The sequence below is a fragment of the Miniopterus schreibersii genome (assembly GCF_964146895.1).
Source record: "Miniopterus schreibersii genome assembly, chromosome: 11".
NCBI classification, from domain to species: domain Eukaryota; kingdom Metazoa; phylum Chordata; class Mammalia; order Chiroptera; family Miniopteridae; genus Miniopterus; species Miniopterus schreibersii.
This window is the reverse complement of record NC_138111.1, coordinates 4042045-4062862: the sequence shown is the minus strand read 5'-3', so window position 1 is coordinate 4062862 and position 20818 is coordinate 4042045. Positions and strand designations below refer to the sequence as shown.

Sequence of the window (20818 nt, the reverse complement as noted above, 5' to 3'; positions counted from 1 at the left end):
CAGAAAAGTCTGGAAGGCCTGGTGTGTCTGATGCTGCCACCAGATCCAGCCAGGGCTGAGCCTTGTACAGAGACTAGAATCCAGCACCACAGCCACCCCCTCCCATCCCTAAGGAAAATGCCATTTCAGTGGGCAGCTTTATGAGCCTTGAGAGAAGGCACTGGGTGGGAGACGGGCGTGGGGGATCTACCTCTGGCTGAAGCCTGCTGCCCCCTGGCAGAGCGGGGCAGCCCGGCCACCTCCAGTCTCAGGAGTACTCTCTGTGCATAGGAGGCCAGCTCCTGGGAGGAGGAGACAGGTAGGTCTGTGGCTTCACTGCTTGTCTTTGAGGAACTCTGATTCCCCTCCTCAGGATTTAGACATGGAACCACAGACAGTGATCCAGGTCACTCCCACATAAACCTGGTTCTGTGGGCCATAGAGGTGGGTGTGAGGCCTGGTTTGTGGAGGCCCTGCCAACACTCACCAGGCTGGAGGTGAAGCGCTCCTTGATATCCTGGACAAGGGGCTGGATGCCACTGCTCACCAGCTCAGACAGGATATCCTCTGTGGGCAGAGCGAGGGTCCTGAGGCGGGGCCCTCTGCCCCTCTGGGCGCCCCAAGCCCAGCCGGCCTGATTCTCCCATGACTCCCGGCTCGAGCATTTCTGAGAAGGCCAGCAGGGCAAGGCTGGGCCCGTCCCACTTGGGCTTACCATCAACACCCCAACCCTGGGCTCAGGAGCTGGCACTGCAAAGCCGGCCCAGTGCATGGTAGGCACTCGTGTCACAGGAAAGGGACATTCAGAGGGATGGTGGGGAAGGGGATTCTCACGGTAGGAAACGAGGTGGACCAGCAGCAAGCACAGGTTCTCCACCACCTCAGGGTGGTCCTTGTGAAGCTTGTAGGTGTCCTTGATGAGGGTAAGGCCGCTGCCTTCTTCCTGTGGCGCCACCACCCGCAGTGCCACCATCTCTGGGGGGGCGAGGGGAGGTAGGTGACAGAGTTTGTTGCTTGCAGCTGCCTGTGCCTCTGTGACCTCTGAAATGGGGTGATGGCAGGACCAGGTTCCTAGGGTGGTTGTGTGCAAAGTGCTTGGGACAACACGGGCCTCAGCCGCTGGCAGAGGAGGCCATGGTTTCCTGCAGTTGGGACCTCCGAGGTCACTGTTCTCCACTGCAGTTGTAAAGCTTGTAAAAGCATCTGCCTGTCTCGTTTCCTAGTGGGAACCAGCACCCACCTCCCTCTCCCCCCAGGCAGCAAAAGGCCCTGAGCCCCTCAGGGGTGGTCCCTGCCTGTAGGGAGGGCACTGGGTGCTCCACGGGCCTCTAAGCAGTGACCTGGGATGCCATGTAGGCGACTCATTCTCCGGGAACCTGGGGTGAACTGACATTTAGTTGAGATGACTGTCACACAGCCAGCAGGTGGCCAAACTACAGTTCTCACCGGGACTCTTGACTCTGGGGTCCTGCTCACTGGATGCAGACAACCCTGCTCCTTGTGAGCTGAGCCAAGTCCCTTTCGCCCTCAGGACCTCAGCCTCCACTCCTGCCCCACAAGGACACAGGTCACCTCCAACACAGACTGCTGCTGGTGGGACCTTGGGCAGGGTGGGGCAGGCCTGGAGCCCAGGGTGCCTCCATCTGAGAGGGAAGACTCTGCCACGCTCTCTGGAGCCTCCCTCCCAGGAGTGACGAGGGTCCCACTCCCTTCAGGCCCAGGCAACTGCAGGCTGAGTCTCAGACAGAGCCTGGCTTTGCTTGCCTGGCCCAGCGCAGCGCAGCGCGGCCTGTGCACACGCCCCAGAACACTGGGTTGGGACCAGACCTTAGAGGGGCTGAACCCCCCCCACACACACACCAGCTGGAGACCTTGGCTGGTCCCTAGGCCCCAAGGTTCTGCCAAGGGTTATTATAGGGGAGCCGGGCACAGGGCCTGGCACAGTGCGTGCGTGACACCGCGGGGTTTGTGTTGTGGAATGGGAATTGAGAGACCTGTCTCCTGGGCTGTTTTAATACGCTAGACCTGTAGGAAAATCTGTGCAGGCCCATGGACAGGGAAAGCCAGGAAGAAAAGTACCCAACGTGTATGTCTCCAAGGCAACTTCTGGCTGCTGGGACTAGAGGCTGTTTTCCTTTCTTTGATGGTTTGCTTTTGTTTTGGGCAGCTAGCAGAAATCACTTGAGTTTTGCCCCTACCTCCCAGTGGCAGCCAGGTGTGTCCCCAGGCTCACCGGACACCTTAGCAAGGCTCGCCAGCCCTCGGTAGGCGCTGTTCACCAGCAGGACTCTGTCCTGGCACAGCCGGATGCTTTGCAGGAACAGGGACACTACTTCTTCAAACAGGTGCTCCTTTATGCAGCCTGCAGCGGGGCAGTGTGGCCTCGTCACCTCCTGGGCCCAGGGGCCACCCCTTCCAGTCCCTGGGGCTTAGTACCCTCACCTAGCAAGGACAGCAGCCAGAGGACCGCACAGCCGGCTTCAGCCATCTCCGCATCCGCAGGGTAGGTGGCGAGCAGCCTAGCAATGAGGACGGGGGCTTTCTCCAAGGAGGCCTTGCTCACAGTGACAGCTGGAACCAGGACAGGATGGAGGACGGGACACCTGGCCCTTGGGTGCATGTGGGAGTGTACACATGGCCCCCCAATTCTGCCCCCAAGGACAACAGAGCAGAAGCTGTGATGAGGTCAGTTGTCTGCAGAGATGGGAAGGTGGCTGAGGTGAGGGGGGAGCTTTCTATCCCACTAGGGAGATTGCGGAGGGTGAGGATTCTCTGAGTCCCAAGGGGAGGCTTGGGGACTTCTGCACTGGGTGTGAACAGGGCTCTCCCAGTTTCTGGGGCTTTCCATGGTGAGGAGCCCTCTTTTTCTTGGGTAAAACTACCACCCCGGTGCTGGTGAGCCAGGATGGGGCCTGGAGAGGAGGGAGGAGCACAGCCTGAGTCCCTTTTCTGAATCAAAAATGAGGCCAGGATGCCAGAGCCCAGGCTAAGTTCTGAAACCAGGGACTGTCCGAGAAATCCCAGGCCGTGGGTCCTCTCCCCTTCTTTCATTCCCTCTGCTCTTGGCTCTCAGAAGACTCCTTCATGGGCCATGGTTTGTCCTGAAGTGGGTAAGGAACAGGATGAGAAGGAACCCTCACCATCCACCAGCAGGACCCAGAGCAGGCTCAGGCCGGTGATGCAGATGTCCCTGTTGCTGGAGGTGTCCAGGCGCTCCAGGATGTGTTCAAACAGCCCTGCCTTCTGCAGCTCCTCTGCATCGCACTCTGTTGGGTGGGCCCCGGAATTAGGACTGTAGAGAGCCCCTCCTCCAAGAAGCCTACCCTAAGCACCACCTTCATCCTATGCTGTTCTCGGGCACTGCAGTCCCATGCAGCCCACATTCCTGGGCCCCTGCCCGGTCAGTCTCATGCCCAGCGCGGGGTCCAGAATCCATCCCCTGGGCACAAGTCCCAGCATCTCCCATCCTATTACTGGGCTGGGCCTGGCCCATGTAGCTTTCCTTCCAAGGGACCTGGCCCTGCCTCCTGGGGCCGCAGAGCAGGCCTATCCTTTCAAAATGGTGCCTTTTCCCAGCAGGACGGCCGGACACCCAGCGTGCCCGAGAATCCTGATGGGCGCCTGTTGTCCCAATGTGCCTATTCATAGCACCCTTTTCACTCCCCAAAGTAGATTATCAGTCAGATGCCCAGCCCCAGCCCCTGGCCGGCCACGGGACTCGCTGTGTCTTTGGGCTTCCAGAGGACCCGATGAGGTGGGGAGGAGTGACGCTGTGAGGCCCTGGGTACTGCCCTCCTCCACACTGTCCCCGTCGGGCTGCCCTGCCTGCCTGCCCGGCGGCCTCAGGAGCCCAGGTGCTCTGTGGAACGGAGGTGAGCAGGGCAGAGGGGCAGCAAGGGCGCCAACGTGAAACAGGCCTCGGCGTGAAGCCCTAGCCAGGGCCTGTGCTCATTTGTGGGGGAAACGAGAAAAGGGCGAGCCGGGGGAGCAGGCCAACCAAAGGCAGAGCAATGGAGCCGGGAGCGGGCCCAGCCCCTGGCAGCCAGCCGCGGCTGCGGGGGGCAAGCAGACCCACCCTGGCTGCAGACAATGGCGAGGAGACTATAGACCATGACCACGAGCTGCTGGGCCTCCGGGTGGCTCCACATGACGCTCAGCAGGACAGAGGCGATGGAGCTGTCTCTCGGCACCTCAGCAGCCGGGTCCTGCGCCAGTGCTGCGTGGGCCAATGGAAGAAGCCTGGGGTTAACCCCCAAAGCTGGGGCCCAGGGGCCGCCAGATAGCATCAGGCGTGTTCCCTCGCTAACTTCATGTGAAGGAATTGGAGGTGGGCCTTGTTCTGACAGCAGGTCCCCACGAGTGCTTGCGGCACGAGGGCGTGAAGGATGCAAGGGCGGGGCACCTGCCCAGCCGGCACAGCCAGACGGGCCCCATGCAGCCCGTACAGGTCCGGAGACCCCGGGCCTGTGCCGAGGAAACGTTTCACACGCACGAAAGCACCCACCTTGGCCCAAGGTGCGCAGCAGCAGGGAGCAGGCGCACAGCTGGATGTCCAGGAGCCTCTCGTGCTGCTTCATGATGATCAGCAACACCTCCACCACCTCCATCGGCCACGGCAGACCTGGAAGGGCGCGTGGGACGTGAGCCTGGGCAGAGGAGCAGGGCGGAGGGGTACAGACCGCACTGGGCGCTGGACGGTGCTGGCATCTGCCGGGCATCACGCAGGGGCGCCCGGTGGACGAGAGGCGGTGAGGAAATGTGACCAGTCGCCGTGCGGAGTGCCTGCCATGTGACGCTGCCACGGCCCTGAGCAGACTACCTACGACCACCTCACACACAGAACACTGGGCAGAGTGCTGCCTTTGGCTCCCGAGCCCCGGGCTGTACCTGCCCTGAGAGTGGACATCTGCGGTCCCGGGGCCCGTGCTGTGCATGGGGGGGACGGGAGGCGGTGGCACAGCTGAGGGTCCTTCCCGGCCACGCCCGGTCCCCACTGCGGCTCCCCTCCCAGCCTCTTTCCTCGTCGTCGGAAGAGTGCGGCAGCAGCCCCTCCATCTCAGGCTGTGTGAGACTAGCAAGGACTAAAGAGCCGGCCCCAGGGAGCCGAGCCACAGCCAGTCACCTGCACACTCGTCTGAGGCAGGTGTGGCTCCGGGTGGGTGGCAGGAAAGGCCACTGTGGGAAGGGGCCCAGCAGCCGCCCTCAGTTTCTCCAGGAAAGCAAAATCTCCTTCCCATGGACTCTATCCTGGCCACAGCCTAGCTCCAGAGGGGGTCACGGGGAAGGAGCAGAGGGAGGAAAAGGCAGATGGCCAATATGAGGTCTCTGCTGCCTCATTACAGGCCAGGAAGGGGCCTCTGAAATCTCTGATGCCCTAGCCATGGGACAGACCTCTGTGGAAGGATGGATGGTGGACAAAGGAATGAGAGAAAGAAACGGATGGAGGGTGGGTGGATGGCTGATGGATGGGTGGACAGATAAATGAACAGATGGATAGGTAGATGGAGGGATGGAGGAATGGATAGAAAGATGGTTGATGGATGGGTTGACAGATGGGTGAATGAACAGATGGGTGGGTGGATGGATGGATGGATGGATGGATGGATGGATGGACGGATGGTTGATGGATAGATGACTGGGTAAATGGGTGGGTGGGTGGGTGGGTAGGTGGGTGGGTGGATGGATGAGTAAGTGAATATAATGTGTCAGACTGGTGAGACTGGTTGGGTGGATAGATTTTATGAAACCATGTTTTGGAAAAATTAAAAAGATTAATACTCATTGATGGAAAGTGTTGGGGAAAGAGGGGCTCACAATCACTCTTGACAGGTGGGTAAGTTGGTGCATCTATGGAGGGCGATTTGCAGCATCTATGAAAATGTGAAATCTTCACACCCTGAACACCTAGGAATTTATCCTGCAGAAACACACAAATGCTCACACAGGCTCCAGGGTGCTCAGTATAGTATTGTTTACAACACTGGGAAATTAGCAACCACTCAAATACCGACGATAGGGATGATGGAAGATATGGGGTGTCTTCAGCATCCATTAAAATCCGGTGAAGGGAGGTCACTGGAAACGCTTTGGAACCCAAGCCACCCCCTACCCCCACCTGGAGAAAAATGGTGACACTGAAGAATTGCGCCCTGCCTAATCCAAGCAGGTCATAAAGATGTGGACCCTGCCCTGGCTGGTGTGGCTCAGTTGGTTAAACATTGTTCAGTGCACCAAAGGTGGCAAGTTCAATCCCCAGTCAGGGCATGTGCAGGAGGCAACCAACCAATGTTTCTCACATGGATGTTTCTCTCTCTCCCCTTCCTCTCTCTAAAGTCAATAATTTTTTAAAAGTTTAATTTAAAAAACAAAGGACACGGACCCTTATGGAATAGAGACCAGCCTCAGAGGTGTAAGAGACATTGCTGGAGAGCTTGGGGTAAGGGGTCAGCCCCCCCACACACCCACCCAGGAGCTGGGGAGGGTGAACAGAGAGGGTCTCTACCTAGCTGGTCATCAGGCATTCTCAGGAGCCTGTTCATGACCTTGAGCTGGACTTCGGGCCGGCTGGAGAAATTCTGCATGACCTCTGCAGGAAATAGGACAGCGTGCTGGGGGCGCCTGCCTGTACATCCACCCAACCTCGGCCAGGTCAGGGACTCTTCTGGGGGCCAGGGCAGCTGGGCCTGGCTGCGGGCACCACCTCACAGGTCCACGTGATCAGGCTAGAGGCAGTGCTCTTATCCCCACTTTCCAGGCCCAGCCCAGCAACCTGTCCAGAGTTGAACCTGAGCGTGCCTCACTCCGGCTGGATGTGGCCAGAGCCCTACGCCCTGCCCAGGGCTCCTTCTACTGCTCCTGAGGGGAGGGGTGGGCAGCAGGCTTCCCTGCCTTTGATTCATAACCAAGAGCTCCCAGCCCCAGAAACAAGCCTCAGTCTCTGGAAGCAGAGCCCTCCACCCCAACTGTCTGAGTGAGTGTCTCACAGCAGCCCTGCTTTACGTGAGGAAACAGAGGCTCAAGGCCACTCAGTGGGTGATGGGCTCTACTGGACCCCTTGTCTGCCTCCAAAGCCCATGACCATGAGACATGGGGAACCTGAGCAGCTAGTGCCCCGTGGGCACCCCTTCCCACCTTTAAACCCTCTACACCCTGTCCCCAGAAATGGACAGAGGTGGCAGAGAGGGTGTGGGGGTCTCTTGTCACAGGCAGTGCTGCAGGGAACCACAAAGAGGGCGGAGGGAATGAGCAGCCCCCTCCCCCCACACACACCAGGAGCACACAGAGCTAGGAGAGTGGAGCTACCCTGGAACTTGAAATGACCTCTAGACCTCCAGGTAGCCATCAGGTGTCAGTCACTGTGCTGGGAGCCCCAAGGTGCCCCAGCCTGGGACACGAGGTAGAGACTAGTACAGGTGCCTAGGGCGCTGTGTGCTGGGCAAGCACTGAGCCAGGTGACTGGAGGTACCCTGACTGAGTCCTGAGTGTCAAGTTGCAGAGGGAGCCCCCTGTGCTCCCTCTCCCTGCAGGGGTGAGCCTGCTGGCCCAGGGCTCTGGTCACGCAGCAACCCCACAGGAAGTGCTGCTGAGTGGGGAAGACACTGGGCACTGGAGCTACTGGAGCCACTGGGGTGTGGATTCCAGGGGTGGGGGTGAGGGGGCCGGTCAGCTCTATGGAGGACTCCGCAGCAGGGAGAGGGGAAACGGGGGTGCAGTGGGCCATGGAGATGAGCTCTGCTATAGGTAATGGAAGCTGGGGGGTGCCTGAGCCGGCAGCACCCGGAGCAAAGCAGCTTGCGATGGATGGAGGGGCGGCCCGGGAGCCTTCCTACCCGCTGGCCACGCCAGAGGAGCAGTCCAGGGGGCCGGGTTGTGGGGGAGGCACTGACCCTCGGGAGCTAAGACACAGTGGCCCCGTGGTGCCCTCCCCCTCTGGGTCCCCGTCATCACCTAAAATGCTGGGCACATGGCCTTCCAAAAGTATGTCAGAGATGAATGCAGGCACCTCCCGCCGGTGCAGCATCATGGAGACACTCAGGCACCTGAAGTTGCTGCTCATGAAGGTGAGTTGGATGATGTCCCTGGAGAGAGCGACAGAGCCAGAGCCGTGAGCTCGCCCTCCAGGGGGACGGACAGGCCCCCGTGGGCGGACGCTGGCCCCACTTCCGGTTTGGACTCGGTTTGGCAGCACCTCTCGTCCTGTCACAGGCGTGTCCAGCTGGCACCCCAGCAGCCCCACCCCCAGGGGAGACAGGCTCACGCTGGGCAGACGGAGGAGGGTGCCGAGGCCTGGCGCTTTCGCCTGCGTGGGCCCTTACTCCATAAAAATATACCAAAAATCAGATTTTACAACTGTGGTGGTGTAATGGCGAGTGGAACCGAGGCTGGATCCGTTATTATAGATTCACTTGTTGCTTCTGGTTTTAAAATAAACCAGAATGAGTCCATTTTCCTGGCCCTGTCGTCTCCCATGCTCAGGACGTGCGCTCAAGGCCGCTGTTTGGAACAGCCAAGCCGGTCCGTCAGGCAGCGGTGCACAGGCGAGGCAGGGGCTGCGGCCTTCAAACGCCAGGTGGTGTAGACAGTAAAGTGGAGAAACGTTGAGAGAGAAACTGGAAACTTTCAGGCAGCTCCAGACCCTGAGCTCACCTGACTGTGATTCGCTCCGAGGGGTTGATCTGCAGCATCTGGGGCAAAAGGGAACTGAAGGTCTTGGCGTGGGGGACCCGCCTCTCCTCCATGGTCCTTAGGACACAGTTCAGGCTGTCCGGGAGGGTCCGGATGGACTTTCGAAGCAACATGGCTTCTGTGGCCTGAGGAAATGGGGACACCACTTCTCAAGTTTCAGAACCAAATGAAAATGGCCCAGCGGAACCAGGGGGAGCGAGAGGGGAGCAGGGTGGGAAGCCGTGGCAGCCACCTCCGGAGACCGCCTGAGCCCGAGTCCTAGAAGAAGCAGAGGTTCAGCGAGCAGCCAGCGGCCTCTCCCTGGGCAGAGGGAGTGGCCGTGTCCCTGGGGCAGGGGCCTCCAGCTGAGCTGAGCTGAGGCCCCACCCTGCAGAAGCATCAGGCCTGCCTGTGGGTGACAAACAGCCCCGTGTGCTCAGGCCCACACAGTACAGTTCCTGCTGCTTGCAGTTCAGTGATCCTTAAACAGCCAGCGCGCAGCCCAAATCCCACGGAGTGCACCTGAAGTCAGTTTTCTCACCCCTAAGGGGTGAGGAGAACACCTGGGTGGCGGCTGCGAGGGGCAGACGCCTGCGCGGGTTTGAATACTGCCACCACGGTCATCATTACCCACGGCCAGGTGCTGAGTGCACGGGGTGGGGGTCCTCCCAGCCGGGGCAGGGGGCTATGCACGGACCTCCCACACAAGCACAGAGCAAGCGCAGGAGGCAGCGATGGAAGAGTGGGCCCCTTTGTGGGTGAGATGAGCAGGACCGGCTCCGTGTGCTGCTGGCCGGCCATGGCGAGTGGGGCTTGTGGGTGGCAAGGAGCGGCGGGCAGGAGGCAGCTCACCTCCATGAAGGAGCAGCTGACCATGTCAAGAATGATGCAGCCCAGGGACCAGATGTCGGATTTCTGGCTGAAGGAGAAGTGGAGGGCTTCGGGTGCCATCCAGGACTTCTGGAAGGGGTCTGTTGGGCAGAAGGGGAGGTGTATGAGTCCTGTGCTCCCTGGGGAAGAAGCAACTTGACAAACGAGCCCTTCATCACCCTGCTCTGGGGAGGTAGGGACAGGCTGTCTGTAGGGGGAAGGGAGAGGATCCTGCCTCTTGATCTTCAGTGAGGCTGCCCATCTAGGCAGGCGCCCACAGGCTGGCCCATTGTGGCTGCAGTAGTTGGAAGGCTAAAATCTGCACCCTCTTTAAACATCTTGTCCCTTTAAATATCAGGACCTTGAGGCAAAGTTCCAGTTGTTCCCCCACTTCTAAACCTGAACCCTAGGCAAGGAGCCCGCTGAGCAGGGTCCTTAGTTGAGCTCTGTCAGGTCCTGATAGGCCTCAGGCAGTCCCTCCCTCTGTGGACCTCTATTCCCCAGCCAAACAGCAGAGGGGTCGACTCCAAGGACTCCTGCCAACTACACCTCCAGTAGATCCACCCTCCCACCTACCAGTCCATCCATCTATTCACTTGTCCATCCACCCACCCTCCCACCCATCTGTCTACTCACCCATCCATCTATCCAACCACCCATCCATCCATTCCTCCTCTATGCACCAAGGACAGTGCCACCAATACCTGCCACCCCAGAACTCTGGAGTTCTCCACCGTGGTGGTTGTCTCCATCGCTGACAGCTGTTAGAGGCTAGAAACCCGGCTCCCTTTGCCCCCGTTGCCTTTTCTAAGGAAGGAGAGCTCATGTCCCCTTACTCCCCACCTCTACCATCTTCTTTACTTTAGGACTCAGTAATCTAACCCCAGCCAGTGTCTGGCACCCAACAGGCTTCCACCTCTACATGTCAGTTTCCTTACTTCTGAGACCTTTCTTCTGCCTCCATGAAGGTTAACATTTTCTGGGTGTCATTTGGACTCTGCATGCCTCCCCCCATGGAGGTGCTCCGGCTCAGTTATAGTCCAGGCAGGGGGGCTCTTTGCCTAGGGGGCAAGTCTAGGAGGGGTCTGTGGGGGCCTTCTGAGCAAGGAGAGGTTTGATGTTGCCTTGCACAAGCACCCAGAGTGGCTACTGCCCTCTGGACTCCAGGAGCAACCAGCTTCCGGTGAATGGCCCCTCCCCCACTGCTCCCCAGCCACCGCAGTCCCAGGCCTGGGGGGACCCCAGCCACCTTCCTCTGCTCGGATGTTCCACTTGGCTTTGTGGGTCATCAGTGCGTTGCAGCTCAGGTCCTGCAGTTTGCAGTGGTTGATGTTGACCAGGGCGATGTTGGAGGGCTTGAGGTTTCTGAAACCAAGGGGCACACCTTTGCACCCTGCCTGTGGGGCCAGCGTGCACCCTGAACCTTAATTCCTGCCCCACCCAGTTCCACAGAAGCAGCCCACACTCCTCTCTTCAATAAATGCCCCCTTTGCAGTCCACCTTTTAAATATTCTCTCCTATAATAAACAGAAAATACAACTGGTTATTTTAAATTGGAAAAAACAAACCAACTACAGGTAGGAAACCACCCAATCCTTCTCCGGCTCCTTCCAGACCTGAGCTATGCCTCTGCTTGGGGCTAAGTTTCCCACGGTGATGGCCACTGACGTTAACACGGAGCCGTGAGCATGTCTTTCGCACACACGGCCCACATGCTTTTCCTCCCTCCTTGACGTATGATACTGGTCTAACCTGAAGTCATTCCCAGACCCTCAGGCCCTGGGTTCCAGAGCTCAGGTTGGTGCTGCCAGCATGTCACAGGCGCGCCACCTGGCCAGAGGCCACAGCAGTTTAATCTCCAGTCCTGGGAGTGCTGTTATCTGCTTTCTTTCCTGTACTTTAGAACCAACCCGCCTGAGTCAGCTCACACTTCACGAAGCTGAGTGGGGAGGGTGAATCACTAGAAGCTGTGTGTGTGTGGGGGGGGGGACACTATCCTGGGAGATAGGTGCTCTGGACAGGTGCCTGCCTTCATCCCGGCCACATGGCCTGCGGCTGTGCCTCTCGCCTGGATTCTGCACACAGGCACTGCTATCCGAGCCTTTTCTCCTGAAACCACCTGGCCCCCAGTCACCTGTGGATGATATCCAGCTGATGCAGGTAATCCAGAGCGTCCAGCACCTGGCCCAGCATGTTCTGCATCCACTGGGGAAAGGGTGAGAGAGAGATGCCAGGATTGGAGGGGCTGCAAGCTCCCTGGTGGGGCCCCTGCAGCTGTGTGTACAGGTCAGTGACCTCTCAGAGTGGCCGGCAGGACCGCAGCATCTTTTCTCCTGAGTCTTGAGACGGGGCTGAAGCTAGCCAGGAGCTCAGAGTCAGCTCAAGAGGCTCTGCCTCAGGCTCCTCCGACAGTGAAACCATGTCAGCCAGGGCAACACCCTAGTGCCTGGACCCCACACTCCTGTCCCCACTCCTCAAACCCGTGTGCCTCGGGCTCAGGCCCTGCATCCCACCCCTGTGGCCCATTGGCCTTGTGGGTGGCAGAGAGGGTAAAGTCTTTGGGGCTCACTTCTCTATGTCATCAGAATGAAAAGAGCCCTGACAGAGAACACAGTGACTTTCAAACTGTGTTCCTAGGAACCCTGGATCCCACCCTGGGGTGTCAGAAGCCGAGTGGGCAGGACCCTGGGCTTCCTTCCACTCCACCTTCCACCGCCCTCCCTGCCCCCGATGAGAGTAGATTGGCTTTACTTACTGTGTTTCTGAGGACATTTTGTGCTTCAAAGGGTCCTGCCACTCACAGAAAATTCGAGACCCTCCGAGCCTGCCTCTGAGACCCATGGGGGGGTGAGGAGCTGCATGCTCCTCACAGCCCCTCAGCAAGGGGATGGTGGGGAGGCCCACTGAACAGAGGGGTGCTCAGAGCAAAAGTAGGCAAAAGTCATCTGGGGTGGATTGCAGACCTATATGTGAGAGCGATGACAACCCAGCCCAGGGGATAACACGGCCCTGGGGCAGGGAAGGCTTCTCCTACAGCACCCAAGAGCACCTGCGTCAGAGAAGCCACAGAGAACTCCTTCATCACAATGAAGGACTCTGTCATCGAGCTGTCGTTAAGAAAGAGAATTGGCGAGTCACGGGTGGGGAGAAGACACTCTGGATACCCGTATCCAGGACACAGAAAGAACTCCCACAGTTCAATAAGACAAACCACCCAGGGTTTAAAGGCACAAAAGACTTAAATGCGAAAACACTGACACACTGAAGTGCTGGCCAGGCCGTGGAGCCGGGACGCTCCCACTTGTGGTGACGGCGAACCCCGGGTCGACTGAGCCAGCTCGGGACCTGGGATGGCCGCTCAGGCCACACACACCTGCGCCACACCCCAGCACCTCCACGCCCAGTGCTTGCCCAGGCAACATGGCATTTAGGTCCACCAAAAAACACTCAGCAACACCTTCCTCATAGCCCCAAACTGGAAAAACCCAAAAGCCCCCAGCGCTCGCCCAGACGCGGGCCCGGGCGTGGCCATGCAGTGCAGCGGAGCCACGGACAGGGGCGACTCTGGACCCGCTCACAGCGTGCGTGGGCCTCACGGGCACCAGGACGAACGCAAGAAACCAGACACAACGGACTGCCCGCTGTGTGAGCCCGTGTATAGGGGCTTCAGGGCCAGGCAGAAGCCGGCCTGGACCTCCTGGAGCTCCAGGCGTCCCGCATCCTGATCTGGGCGGCTGTGAGCGCCGACTGCGCAAAGTCGCCCAGCTGTGCAGTAAGATCCACGCACGTGGCAGTGTGTGAACGCCTCCGCTCACGGCCGTAAGAGAAAGGATGGCCAGACCCCAGTGGCCCTGCCCTCCCCTCTTCCCCCTTGCCCCCCACTCCAACTGCGGGGCCTGTGACATCACAAGGTCCAGGTGGTCCCCGGGCCTGGTGTCCTAGACAGCCTGTCTTACCTCTGAGTCAACGATTGTCCTTTCCTCCCTCCTCCTCTCGATGATCTTCTGGAAGTTTCCCTTGCTGTAGTCCATCACGAGGCAGAGGAACAAAGAGGAGATCTGCTGGGGACACGAGGTCCCTTAGGCAGGTGCCCCAGTTCTGGCCCCAGACGCCCAGGCCAGGCGCTTTTGCATGGGCTGCCATCCGCGGTGGCTAGGGGAGTACTACCTGCCGGGGACGGGGGGCCAGCCCCTCATGAGCAGCTCCTGCTCGCATCTCCAGCCTCACCTCCCACGCCTGGCTCCATCTGCACTTGGACTTTTCTGACGGTGGCACGGGCCTCTTGGCCACCACACATACTGATGCCCGGGCCAGGGACCTCACCCCTTCACAGGCTCAGCTTACATTATTTCCTCCCTTGGAGAAGCTGCCCTAAAGGGGACCCCAGCACACTGCGTCAAGGGTCTCAACCTAGGGCTTTAGGAGGACCCTGCTTTCCTTCCCATAGTGAAATGTCCTCTTGGCTTTTCCACATCTCCTTAAGAGCATTAGGGGTACTCAGAAAATGCTTGGGGGTGATGGCCTCTCCCCAAGGCTTTCCTTGGGGCCCAGTCAAAAGGGAGGGAATGTGTGTGAGGGGGACCCTCCACTCCTGCTCAAACCCTCGGTTGTCAGCTCCAGACGGGGATACTAATGTGGAGATGTGATTAGGGTCTGACACTCAACAAGACGCCTCGCAGCTGCCCTTCACCTGCAGGCCCCCCCCCCATCGCCCCTCCACCTCAGTCCCTTCTGGGGTAACTGAAAGCTTCTGGTTCCTGTACAGCCAAGAAGTCACACAGCCTATAGGATGAAGCGCAGGCTTGGGGCTAGGAGGCCCTGACTGGCATCCCACTCAGCTGTTATGAGCTGTGTGGCCTTGGAGAGCTCCTTAACGTCTCTGAGCCCCAGGGAAATGAGGACAGCACTTCCCACCTGCAGACCTCCTTGGACCTGAGGATGAACATGCAGCTAGTTAGTAACCTGTACGGGTCCAGAGGTCCAGGACAACCTGGTGCCAGACGAGGGGGGAAAGCAAGGGACTGGCTTCCTGGCGCCTGCCTGCTCCTTCCGTGAAAAGTCAAAACTCCACCCTCAGAGGCGCAGACTCACTGAGCCGGTAGCTGTAGGGCCAGCTCAGTAGCTGAAGGCACCGGGCACTGGAGTCATGCCCACCCCACCTCACCTCCTGGCTGGGCCCCAAACTAGAGAGAAACTGGGAGGAACATGCTTCTCTTAGCCTCTGCTTCTGAGACCTGGAATAATGACCCCTCTTCCGCTGAAGCTGTTGGGGCTCACATGAGATGATGCCCAGGGAGCCCCAGTGTGGCCCTGAGAAGTGCTGAGTCAGGGGTCACGTTTAGAGTCACTGCCATTGCCCCTCGAGGGTGATAATGGTGCGGAGTGCTCTGCACTCAGTTCGCTGTTCCTGTGACCACCGAGTGGCCCGGGCCGCAAGCGTCCGCTCTGACCCACCTGGCCGTTCCACGTGATGAACATCTCCCGGTAGAAGGAGACGTGGGCGTGCCGAAGCTTCAGCAGGGGCATCAGCTGCAGCCACGAGAACAGAGGGGGGAGAAGGTCGGGAACAGTGGTTCTCGGCTAGTGCTCCCCTGTGCCATATCCCAACAAAAACACAAGCTTCCAGCTCCGAGCAGTGCAGGGCACAAGGAAAATGTGCAGCTAGTTGGTGGTTAGATGTGGGTCCCGCTCCAGCAGGTGCATGCAGGCTGTGCTGTGTGACGGAGGAGCAGCTCCTCAACCTCTCTGAGCCTCCTAGCCTAGCCTGAAAATGGCGGTAACAATGGTATCTGTCTCACAGCGGTGCCATGAGGACTGAGTGACCTGATGCAGGCTCAGTGCCTGGCATAGAGGACAGAGACCATAGGCAGGGGTGGCTGGAGAAGGTGGTGAGGCCCAAGGGAAGGGGTCACTGATGTACCCACACCCACCTTGCCTCCTGGTCCCATGCCCCCATCCCCAGCTAGAAATGCTTTGAGAGGAACACACCAGGCAGCAGAAGGGGCCACCTTAGCCATTGAGAACCAGAAGGACACGGCTTGTGTGGAAAGTTGGGTGTGAAAGCAGGTCGCCTACGGGGATTCCGGAGGGAACAGAATGTGAAAAGCTGTGAGGGTGCGGGGGCTACAGTGGCTTTCTTTCCCTTTGTCAGAATGGGGCCTGGATCCATCCCTGCGCATCAGTCACACTGCGGACCAAGCAGCTGTTTGCGGGCAAGGGCTGAAAGCTGGCAATTCCAGATCAAAGACAAACAAGAGACCATTAGATAGGACGGCAGACACTTAACTTCATGTGAAATTCCAGAAAGCAAAGACAACTGCTCAGAGCCTCTGCGGAGCAACCAAAGTGCACACAGCTATTATTGCTATTGCCATGAATTAGGATGTCATTGTCAGTCCTGACTGGTTGATTCAAGGAATGTGAAATAGTTTACATTTTCTTCATACACAATTCTGTATTTTCCAGATTTTCTACTGTACCTAATATTTTTAAAATTGAAAACAATCTTGTAAAAGATGTATATTGGTAGATTAACCTAGGGACCTGGCCAACATTTAAATTTTATTTTCTCTGAGAACATATGTTCTAAGTTGTTTGCACCTAGATTTAGAAATGAGTGTTTGGCCACAGACTCCCTTCATGACCTGGGGGCTTCTGGCTTCACAGCACAGGACAAGGACAGATCTGATCCTCCCAGCCTCTACCCAGGCTTCCACCCAGTCGCTCCACTGGAGGGTACAGAACATTCTCTGGGTGTTCCGCCTCATGTCCTCCAGGGAGGGAACCACACAGAGAGTTACCTCTTCCAGGGCCTCATTGGCGTGATGATCGTCAATGCATTCCACCTGCAGGGGCACAAGAGCACTAGCTCAGTAAACGTGTAGTAAGCCATCACCAGCATCAGACCACCACCACCACCACTATCACCACCATCACCACCACCACCACCATCACCATCACCACCACCACCATCACCACCACCACCACCATCACCACCACCACCACCATCACTATCACCACCACCACCACCACCACCATCACCACCACCACCATCACCATCATCACCATCACCACCACCACCATCATCACCACCACCACCATCACCACCACCACCATCACCGCCACCACCACCACCACCATCACCGCCACCACCGCCACCACCACCACCACCACCGCCATCACCACCATCACCACCGCCATCACCATCAACACCACCACCACCACCACCATCACCACCACCACCATTACCACCACCACCATCACCACCACCACCATTACCACCACCACCATCACCACCACCACCATCACCACCATCACCACCACCACCACCACCATCACTATCACCACCATCACCACCACCACCATCACCATCACCACCACCACCATCACCATCACCACCATCACCATCACCACCACCACCATCACCACCACCACCACCATCACCACCACCACCACCATCATCACCATCACCACCACCACCATCACTATCACCACCACTACCACCATTACCATCACCACCACCACCACCATCACCATCATAACCACCATCACCATCACCACCACCACCATCACTACCACTACCACCACCACAAGTATCACCATCATCATCATCATCACCACCATCAATTTGCCAGGGGTGCTAGGTGCCTACCATGCATGTCCCACCACATTGAACCATGTGGGGGGCTGGGAGATGTTCCTAAGGCAAGGATCCAAAAATACTTGGAGCAATGAGGACATATTTTCTCCTGCTGCAAGGGTAAGTGCAGGATAGCAAAATATAAATTCTAAGCTATCATTAGAAGATCTATTTTCAAACCATCTTGAAAGCAGAAAAGAAAATAATGTGTTGGCCCCAGAGCCAAACACCTCTGCTCTGGTTAGCAAAGTCTCTACCTCACCACTTCATTACTTATCCGAATTGGGAAGGCTGTCCCCATCACTGCATGGGGGGGGCAGGGGAAATGCATGGAAGGGGGAAGGGTGGGGGGAAGGGCAGCACTAAGCTTCGAGTCTGCAACACGCTTGGTGGCAAAGACTGCAGGTAGATGTGACCATCACCTCTACCACCAGATCCTTACCCAGAATCTGTGTCTGCTCACAAGACATACAAATGAATATCTCTGTAATCAGCAATCACAGACGAAAATGCAGTTAGTGGGTTATTCCCAGAGCCCTGGAAAGACCCTGGATGCGCAGCACAGTGTCTGCCTCTCTTTTCCTCCTGTTCCCGGGGCTTGTGCTTAGGCCAACTCGGCCAACACACACTGAAAGGCTTAAAAATGTCACATCTTTTGTCCTAGAAATCCCACCCCTAGACATTTATCCCAAGGAAATCATGGGTCCTCAAAAAACTTAGCTCTAAGGTTGTTTATCAGAGCTGACTACACAGAGCGAACAAGCTAAGAGCTCGTAGCACAGGAGGGGAGCGGCTGGGTCAGTCACAGCACAGCGCGCTGGTGGCTGGCGGCCCACGCAGCCAGGAGGGCTGAGGCGGGAAGCGGTGCCGGTGGCGTGAACAGTGTTCACAATACGCTGGGAGGAACAAGTACATTATCAAGCTCAACACCCGTCCTTGTCAAAACAAAGAAGTGTATAAATGCTTAGAAAAAAGACTGGAACGTACACAAGCCCCTTCCTACGACAACCCCATTCTTTTTAAAGAAAGGTTGGTTGACTTTTGATTGCCCGGAAGGCAGGCAGCAGTCCTGCCCGTTGGCCCGCCAGACAATGGGGGCTGTCCCCAGTGATGGAGCAGGAGGTAGGTGAGGACACTAAGCCTGGCCACCCGGGTAGAGGCCACTGAGCTGCCCCCAGACAGGAGGCCTGGCAGAGCAGAAGTGCTCTCCACCTGCAAGACAGCCCTGATCCGAGGTATCCCGGCCATCACCCAGGACCACCAGGGGTGTCAGCTTTCTTCCCCTGAGCCCTTGGTTTATCTGGACCACCAGACTTGGACACACAAAGGGCTGTTCCCCTCAGCTCTGCATCCCACCCTGCCATGCCAGCCTGGTGAGGAAGTGGAAGAAGGGCCTGGTGTCCGGCCCTCAGCCCTGTGTGACCTTGGGCAAGTCCCTGCCCACCCCCTCCACCCCCCCACCCCACTCCGGTTGGTAAAATGGGTGGCCCCCAGTGAAGTAGCTTGAATTCAAATCATCTTGGGAACTGCGCCCCGCTGGCTGGTCTGCAGCCACCCGGAGCCTCCCTCTCCTTGGCTGTGAAGTGCGGTCATGGCTCCTGCTTTGCTGGGTCAGCAGGAGATTAAATGAGATGACGCATAACTGAGTGAATAGTAGGTATGGTTGTGGTTGTCAGAGTGAAAATGAGCATTTCTTCTCCATCAAGTGAGAGGCATGTGTATGGGGAAGCTTGAGGGGCCTCAGCCGCCCTCACGTCTTACCCTTGTCGGGATCTGACTGCTGGCAAAGGAGAGGAGTCCCGCTGCCCTTTCGCTATCATGGGGAACATGAGGGATGTTTGGGGAACTACCCCCACTGGGTGCCAGGGATGCGGTGGCCTCTTACCTGCTTTATCAAGAATTTTACTTTGGTTTCTGTCTTCTTCACCACCAGGTTCACCCCCAAGGCCCCAGGATTCAGCTGGTTCAAAATCTACCAGCGAAAAGGAAAGAAGCTTTCAGAAAATGCACACAGCTTTTCACTTTCCAAGGTGCCCTCCACTCCTAACTTCCCTCCGGGCACAGCAAGCATCCCTGCCCCGCTCTGCAGACAGAGGAAATGGCCCAGAAGGCTGAAGAGACCTTTGAAGGTGGAACCCAAGCCCATCTCTTTGGGGCTGATTCTGGAGCCCTTCCCACCACCCCCTGCCACTTCAATTCGCAACGAGGATCAGCAGGCATCTAAGAGCCACCACAGGGCTTTTTCATTCTCTCTAGCCCCCTATGATCCCAACTTCCAGCACCCACCTCCAAACTGGGCATCCAAACAAGAAAGTAACTGGTCCATAATTGGTGCAATCATTGTCACAGCCATGCCTGTGCCTGGCACTGTGCCAAGCATTTTACATGTCATCACCACTATTGCTATCTCCATTTTCACATTGGAGGAAACTGAGGCACAGGAAGCTAGATCCTCGCCTGAGGCTACAGCACTAATGACTAAGATGGCCTGGATTAAACTGGAACTCCAGGGTCTGATCCTAGAGCCTGTGCATTGAGCCAAACCTGCAGAGATGGCCGCCATGCCATACATGTGGGGTTATGGGGTGAGGCTGGACAATGGAATTACATTTACCACAGGATGCAGGAAGCAGGGCAGGATGTGGAGGAGAGATGTGGGGGATGGAACCCTGGGTCTAGAGACTTTTGGAGTCCAGAAAAGTTTTAGGATTCTGTAATCCAGCCCCTGTGAGTGGCCTGAGTCCTGCTCAGGGTAGAACAGGGACAATGACCTGAGCAGTTTATGCTGCGGTAAGAATGCACATGCTTTTAGGTCCTCTTAGGCGGCAAATAAGACAGTAAAATGCCCCTGTGTCTCAGATCAAAGCTAACTTTGCTTTTTAAATTCTCTGGCCCCCAGAAACTCATCTGCTTCACCACTGGCTGACTGCCTTGTAGTCCTCCCACATAAAGTGAGAAAAATCTAACTTACAAATTATTTTCAGGGTAATGACGTTTTTACGAAGACCAAATCTAACATTTCATAACGTTGACATGTTATGTATAGAAGCATTTACGCAGTCACTCATTTTTATTCCGCAGCTTTCCTTTTGTGAATTTTTCAGGTCCTACACATTTTCGCAGGCCCTGGAGAAAGCCCAAGTGCCCCTACGGTGACTACTGACAGGGCGTTTTAGGAGTTTGGGGGCTCCCGATGATAAACTCTGGACGTTCTAGGGTGTCCAGAGAATGATGGGTGTCTAGGAAGAGAAGGATGGAGCTATCTTCCACTCCAAACATTCAGACAGACAAGGCCCAGAGAGGCAAAGAGCCCCCAGGATATCGCTTTGGAGGCATCCTATGAGCTAGAGGCAGACGCTGGTCAGAAAACGGGTCCCTTGCCTCCATGGGGTGACCTCACTTGCAGTCTCTCCCGGGGCTGTGACCGTTAAACCAGGCTTGGGGATGGTGGCAGGAGGTCCAGGTCCAGCCCCATATCGTTGGCCCCTTGTCACCCCAGCCTCCCCGCCAGGGGTCAGCTCGGCACCTGGTACTTTTCCATCGTGACTCCCGTCCGATTCGCCCTCCGTTGGCACTGCGGGTGAGCCCCTAGCTGCACCTGCTGTCGGACCCTCAACTGAGCATGCTCAGTTGGGACGGCGTCTAGGCAAGCATCCCAGCCCCCAC

The 20818-nt window shown here is 57.4% G+C and overlaps 1 protein-coding gene across 1 annotated transcript; it reads right to left on the bottom strand.

Moving 5' to 3' along the window:
- Positions 1-38: 38 nt before the first annotated feature.
- On the bottom strand, positions 39-20693 carry STKLD1 (serine/threonine kinase like domain containing 1; the record flags this gene model as incomplete). The annotated part of the gene is made up of 18 exons (XM_081151748.1): positions 39-546; positions 814-954; positions 2213-2341; positions 2422-2550; positions 3120-3245; positions 4055-4195; positions 4484-4600; positions 6482-6565; positions 7927-8057; positions 8626-8789; positions 9496-9614; positions 10763-10878; positions 11648-11718; positions 13470-13571; positions 14968-15042; positions 16314-16358; positions 19038-19124; positions 20679-20693. 18 exons carry the CDS (start codon positions 20691-20693, stop codon positions 356-358), a joined length of 1983 nt encoding a protein of 660 aa, XP_081007874.1. The 3' UTR covers positions 39-355.
- Between the last annotated feature and the right edge of the window lie 125 nt (positions 20694-20818).